This window comes from Mangifera indica, chromosome 15 (assembly GCF_011075055.1).
Source record: "Mangifera indica cultivar Alphonso chromosome 15, CATAS_Mindica_2.1, whole genome shotgun sequence".
NCBI classification, from domain to species: Eukaryota; Viridiplantae; Streptophyta; class Magnoliopsida; order Sapindales; family Anacardiaceae; genus Mangifera; species Mangifera indica.
In genome coordinates this window covers 3,044,640-3,051,737 of record NC_058151.1, presented here as the reverse complement: position 1 = coordinate 3,051,737, position 7,098 = coordinate 3,044,640, and the positions used below count along the sequence as shown (strand labels likewise).

Sequence of the window (7,098 nt, the reverse complement as noted above, 5' to 3'; positions counted from 1 at the left end):
ATTTAGAGGTTATCCTCTAGATGACTCCATCCTGTTCTTCCATCGTTGATTGAAGAAAATGACTAGATTTCAAGTTTGGTATTAGGGGGAAAATAAATTTTTTAAAATTTAATCAAACGGAGAAATGTTATTTTTCCAAACAAGGGGGAAAAAAGAAATATAATTTTAATTATTTTAATATCACTGATAAAATGACAATTTTATCCATTAACCCTAACAGAAAATCTGTGAGTATATCCTAACAGATTAAAACTTAGATGAGCATTTGAGTTTTTTATTTGTTGTGAGTATATTTTTATTATTTCACCAAAATTTGGGTGGGAAATTGTCTTTTTCTCTAATTTTCTACTTGGATACTAATTCAATGCATGTCCTCAATTTTTTGATAGGGGCATTCAACACAAGCATGGTTATGTGTACATAGTTTTTGTACACAATTTAAATATCCAAATAATATGTCATCATATGATTAGATAATTTTGAATTAAAAATAAAATAACATTCAATTATATGATAACATATCATTTATATACTCAAATTATATACAAAAAATATATACATATAACCATGTTTGTGTTGAATGCCCCTATCAAAAAATAGTGATAAATCTCATATATCAAAATTATTTGGTAAAAACTTGGTGCAACACACGAATGATTGTTAGTTGCAAGTATACCAGACAGACCCACTAGAGGATTTATTACACTTGCAGACTGCAGTAAAATCATTATGTTATTTGACCAATTTCCGGAAGAAGGGCCAGTGCAATTCCATGAAGATGGCTTCAGACTTTTTCATGCATGCACAAAACTATTTGTAATGCTTCAAATTATACATCTCTAGTTTCAACATTGTCCTCACCATCAAAAGATTCAAAACATCAACTTAAATTCAACACTAATGATACAAAGTACCCAACAGGATGAATGGCACACCAGTTTCACAGATTAAAAGTGCTACACCAATAAGAGAACAATGGCAAATACAGGATAACAACAGAACACGGGGATCCTAATAATTAGAAGTCCTACCTACGCCTAATGGGAGTGCAATTCTGGGTTAAAATCAACATCAAAATAAACCCTCCTTTGCCCTTAATATACGGCCATTAGGGTTTATATGGTTTCAGAGAAGGTTGAAGGAACCTACATGCTGTTGTGTGACGATGAAAAAAAATTTAAGGTACAGCCAGCATACAGTCTCCACATGATCAACATGAAACCTCACAGTTAGATTGACAGGGGCCTTTCGATTCTTCACCAGGTGACGGTCTTTTATTGTCAGCAGCCACGTTCTTGAACCCCTGCACAGGGTTTAAAGAAGCCGAACCGTCTCTAAGGAAGGATGAAGATGTGATAATTGGTTTTACTCCACTGTAGGACCCCTTTATCTCCTCTCCAGGTAGTGTGGTTATAGTCATAGGAATAGGAGTAGTGATAACTGGTGCAGGCTGGGTTCTTTGCTTCTTGTGCTTCTGCTCCTGCTGATGACCAGGCAGGAAACTGCCAACGATAACCTGTTGTACTCGAAACAGTTTAGAAAGAAAATATTTGAAAATCGACTGTTTACAAGTAGCAAATGCATGGTGGTTTACTTGTCTGCCATTTACTCATGATATTTGATGATTCACTTGTTACAATATTTTGATTAAAAAAGATATTTCAAACCATCATTATAATAATATCAAAATAATTTTTAAGAAATAAAATGAAAGTTATATTACCTGCACGGGGCCAGCTGCTATCAGCAGGCCAGCAAGTCCCCCACCCACAACCCTACCATCTGGGCCAGCCAAAGAGACACTCATTCCACCGGATCTGCTTTTTGTTCCTCCGTTCTCAGTAGGCATAAATGAACCAGACAAGGAAAGTATCTCGAATCGACCCTGTAAAAAATGTTGAAAGTCAAGAGGAGTATGAATTTGAGAAAAATAACAATTTGATCTTATCCAAGCAAAGTTGAGAAGTTGCAGGAAGAGACATGAGGGAGAGGAGAGAATATAAGAAAAGATAGAGTCAGTAACCACAAATCCATCTCTTAGTCATTAAGAGATGATGAACTACAGAATCCAAAGTAGATGCTGCTATTCTGTGGAGACACAGGGTTGCATCTAGTGATTTTGCTGATTGTTCCAATCAAAACAATGAGAAAGTCAATGAAACTGGAAAAGATCACCGAATTCAGAAAACAAAAAGGGTATGAACCACCATAACAGGAATAGTGGTGAAGATATATCTTAATTCATGACAGTCTGTTGAGAAAACTTAAAATTTCTGTTAAGATCTAAATTCCATTCAAACTTCCCTCTACCTCTATGTTTCAACTTACAACTTGTTCATTTTTGTTAAAATGTGTTGTTTACAAGCAACAGACAGAAAAGTGTGTGCACATAGTTTGCTTAGATATTCAATGAACAGACACTGATTTGCTTTGAGTATGCTTCAAAACATTGCTCAGCTACAGTAATTACATAATACTCTAGTACCCAAGACCCAAAACAAAGTCAATGTTACAAAAAATTGTTTGACATTTATCTCTGGAGACATTTTTAGAATGCAAGTTTAAACAAAGGGAATTGTGAAAGTTTATCTAGAAAAAATTTGTCCGTTCTATGAAGCTTATATATGGGCCACACCTCATAAGTTAGAGTACCCCCAGAAGAGGTAGGCTGGCGAAGTGTAACATTTGAAATTGTACCATTTGCAGAGAGAACGCAGATAGCTTGAGCTCCTTGTTGAGAAAATGACATAATTTTCATCAATACATCCTGTAACCACCGCAATGAAATTAAAAATGCACTAAGGCAAAAAATAATCACCGAACACTGGAAAGGACTCAAAAAAAATGTAATTCATAACCCATCTTCCCACTTGCATTATTTCTGTTTATGCTGTTCTAAGAAGTGGAACCTAACACAAATTTTCTGACTTCACCGATTATTTTGATGGAAAATCATTCTTATTCTGCTACCTATTTCACTAGACAGTAAAAAAGAAAAACTTGTTTGAAATCTTAAGCAGATAATAATTCTGGCTTTTATTTCTTCCTAGTCTAAACTGGAATGAGAAGTTAATAATGTGGTCCTCACACCAATAAGAATATAATGTAGAAAGTGTGATTAAACCTGTGACATGCCTTGGTCACAGACAAACCAAACAACCTGTAATTTTCTGCTTATAAAAACAGATGATGCATTTTTATTCCTGATTCAGCTAAATTAAAATTTTATGATACATGATTTCAAACCCAAGAATAAGGTCAATATTGTGTTTAAACACTCAAATGTAAAAGAACAAACAAACAGTATAGAACCAATGAAGCAACTATTAAACCTTACAAACAACATTAAAAGGCTTACCTCTCCAGTATTAACAGTGAGAACATGGGGCGTGAAGTTTGCACCAACAAAGTATGCAATCTTGTCACCTACAAAATAACATTTTTAAGAAATCAGTATAACCAAAGAGAGATCTAACAAATTTGAAGTAGCACAATTATGCCTTTGATGCACACCAATCATAGATCAATTTAATACAGCCAATTATTCAACTTTAGAAATGGTAAAAAAAATTCCAAATTGCCCAGGTTAACAGAACAGACAAGAAAATTTCACAATCACTGATTAAGTATGAATAATGGGTTGCTTGGTAGAACTATTTTTGTTAATATAACGACAAAACTTCCCTACTTCACAATCTTTAAATTATTAAATGTTCATACCTCTTTGGTGGGAGAAGCTATCACAGAATCTTAAGTGTGAGAAAGAAAGAAATGAGTGACTGTTCCACAAAAATTTGAATTTTTTTTTTCAAATTTCTTATAACTTGAATGAAATTTCAAATGAACACTATCAAAAGGTTAATTTCAATTTTAGAAAAGTTGTCATAAAGTTCCTTTTTAAGGTAGTATTTGAACCCATGGTTCCCACTCCACCTAAGACGTAGCTGGACAGGTTCTTATTCCAATATTTGACCAATAAACCTACGTCAGCTTTCACTACGCTCCTTCTAATCTTTGACCAATATGCTCCAGATCTGGTATATGTAGAAGGAGAAATAGCTTGTGTTCTTTTAACAAGTATTTCTCACGGTAAATCTTTTGCAATTACATTAGTAATCCCAATAAAATATGGGAAAAGTCAGCCAGTATAAGATTACTACTATTAAGGCTAAGACAGATTTAGGCTCAGTCACATCAGCTAATGAGAGTATTTTTACCAACTAAACAAGATGCCACCTCTAATGGCCATCCCTCTCTGTTTCCTTACAAGAGTCTGCTATTTCCCCATCAAAAAAGGCAACACAAAAAGTGTTCTACTTCTACCCAGAAGAGAGAGATTCCTTCATTTTACAGTATCGCTACAAAATCCTCTTCTGTCTCACATTGACCATTAATAGAGGTATGGGCAGAAATCAGGAAAAAATGGCCCCACTCCCAGATCAAACCCCACAAAATTCCTCGTACAAATCAGCTACAAAACACAAAATCACTGACACCCCACCCCACCCCACCCCCACATAAGCAAACCACCACCAGCTCTAACTTTTCTCACGATACTAACAACTCAAACATCAATAATTGCACATAACTTCGTTATATCAACAAAACATAAATCTCCAATGCAACAGTAACATCTAAAGCATATCTATATTAAACATAATCACTATAACTTAAAACATTCAAATATGAAGAATCTTTAAATAGATATATCTCATTACCTGGAGTCTCATATTCAAACTTATAAGACTTCTTGATGGAATCAAGCGGCCGCCCTGCACCCCGTTTCCAAGCAGAAAAGTCTCCCGTCAAAGGAATTGACGAAGAAATCGGCATTGGGGACAATGCCATCATTAATTTCCCATCGGGACCATACTTTCTGGGTCTCCCTCTCTTCTTCTTCATTTTTGAGCCCGAACCCGGGGCTGAGCCCGGTACTGAGCCCGTCTCCGGCGCCACCATACTTACTGGTGACACCGACGTGGCAGTGGCTGGTACAACAGTGGGCCCGGGAAGTGGGCCTGGACCTGTATTTTCAGTGATTGGGGCCGCTTTGAAGCTATCTGGAGCTTCATCTGCCTTCACTGTAGCCATTGAACTTACATTATTATTCTCATCTTTTGCCTCCATTCATAGATCAACACAAAAAAAACCCTAAAAATGAATAAAGTCCCTAAAACCCTAAAAACACTAAAATCTATTAACACTCAGCATTGAAGGTACCAGATTTTTCACTGAATAACACCCAGAAGAACTAAAGCAAAAATTTTACAACAGAATTTAACAAAACAAATTGAAACTTTAAGCTGAAAATGAGCCAAACAACAAACCCAGAAAAAGAATTAAAAACTGGTTAAGTTGAATTAACAGAAAATTACAAATAAAGAAACTGGAAACTTGTTTGAGCCTGGAATGATTAAAAACACAGTAAGACAATTAATTCTCAGTACAAAACACAATTCTGTGACTTAAAATCTCCACCATTGCAGAGAATGCACAGAGCTTGAACATGGACAGTAAAATTGGGTAAAAAAAAAAAAAGAAAAAAGTTACAGGAAAATGAAAAACTGCTTGACCGATTACAGAAATTGTAACAAGCGAAATGCATTTAGGGTTTTGCTGGAAAAAGGAGAAGAAATAAATAAAGAAGAAAAAATGGAAAAATAAAAAAATAATAGTAATTAAAATAAAATATGAATTAATTATTGGGGAATTTAATTTATAAATAATTAATATTTTAATTGCAAAACTCAAAGTATGAATTTTGGTTAAGAAAATGGTTGAAGTCCGTCTTGGGAATTTAATAAAGGTGAATTAATTAATATAAATGGAAGAGATAAGAAATTTGAAATAAAAAAATAATGAAAATTAGGAAAAGAAAAAGGCTTTATTTATTTTAAATTATTAATTTATTTTTTTAAAGCTGAAAAATATATTTAAAAGCTGTAAAGCTAACGTTAGAGCCATGCCAATGCCATTTATCAACTACTGACACCGTCTTTGTCTTTTCGGTTTATTAAAGTTGACTTATAAGCCAAGGTAGCTTGAGGGTTGGAAATGGGATATTTTGTAATTTATTTAATTCAATACTGATTGATCAGCCATTAAATCTGATTTGATATGATTAATTTAACTTTAAAATTGAGAATTTTTTGTTAAAAGTTGACTAAATAAAATTTAAAATTAATTAATTGTCCTTTTATTTTCCACAATCTCTTGTTAATGCCACTTAATTTGTGCTTTCTGCTGCTTACGAAATAAGCAAAAATCTACCAAGTGCTCAAAACAAAAGCACTTTCTCCCCTTCTGTTGGACGTTACCCTCAACCCACCAATCGGATCAATAATAAATAAACAGAGAACTTTTTAGGGCAACAAGTCAATGACAGTGAAACAATTAGGATTAGATTTAACTGAATTAATTTTAAGTTTATCTAAACTCAATTTGAATAGATTTTAGTTTAAATTTAAATTTATCTCAAAATTACTTAAATTTAACTTATACGAGGAGTGTCAAATTCAAGTTCAGTCTAAGTTTGAGATCAAATCAAGTTTTAAGTTTGGTTTAGTAATATAGTCAAGAAAAAAATATTAAAAAAATATTATTTTATATATTTTGATCAAAATAATATCATTTTAATCTATTCATATCAAAATTTTTAAGTTTATAAATTTGATAAATTGAACAATTCTAAAACTCGAGATAAAAAAAATCTAACTCTCAAGTTTAAATTTTAGCTTGAGTATTTGAATTTATCTTGAATCATTTGATTTGAATTTATTTTGAAATTCAAATAAATTCGACTCAAATCCAATCCTTTAAACGAGGCATCGATTTTAAAAAATTTGAATTTTTTTTTTTAACTAAAGAGACAGTTGGAGTTATTGATAAAAACAGAAACCCATAAAAATAAAAACAAAATTCTTGTCTAGTATGGATTGGGACACTCCAACTAAAAACATACAAATGCATGACAATCATCGTTTCAGTTGAATCCTGCTTTGTCTCACCTAATTTCGGGCAGTTTAACTGAAATAAATGCAAACACTCGAGAATTCCTAAATTTGGGGCAACAAGTTCAGGTCTAGGGTTTAGGGTTTA

General features: G+C 33.2%; 1 protein-coding gene across 1 annotated transcript; it reads right to left on the bottom strand.

The window, feature by feature from the left end:
* Positions 1 to 857: 857 nt before the first annotated feature.
* On the bottom strand, positions 858 to 5,644 carry LOC123197466 (AT-hook motif nuclear-localized protein 6-like). Its single transcript, XM_044611785.1, has 5 exons — positions 4,719 to 5,644; positions 3,359 to 3,426; positions 2,636 to 2,767; positions 1,724 to 1,885; positions 858 to 1,516 (listed from the first exon to the last, which is right to left on the bottom strand). Exons 1-5 carry the CDS (start codon positions 5,125 to 5,127, stop codon positions 1,211 to 1,213), a joined length of 1,077 nt encoding a protein of 358 aa, XP_044467720.1. The 5' UTR covers positions 5,128 to 5,644; the 3' UTR covers positions 858 to 1,210.
* Positions 5,645 to 7,098: the final 1,454 nt, after the last annotated feature.

Coding starts and splice junctions, on each gene's coding strand:
- LOC123197466 (XM_044611785.1), bottom strand. CDS start 5,127: ATGGAGGCAAAAGATGAGAATAATAATGTAAGTTCAATGGCTACAGTG. Junction 3,427..4,718: donor GTTTGAATATGAGACTCCAG/GTAATGAGATAT, acceptor GTTATTTTGTAG/GTGACAAGATTGCATACTTT. Junction 1,517..1,723: donor TAGCAGCTGGCCCCGTGCAG/GTAATATAACTT, acceptor CGAGTACAACAG/GTTATCGTTGGCAGTTTCCT.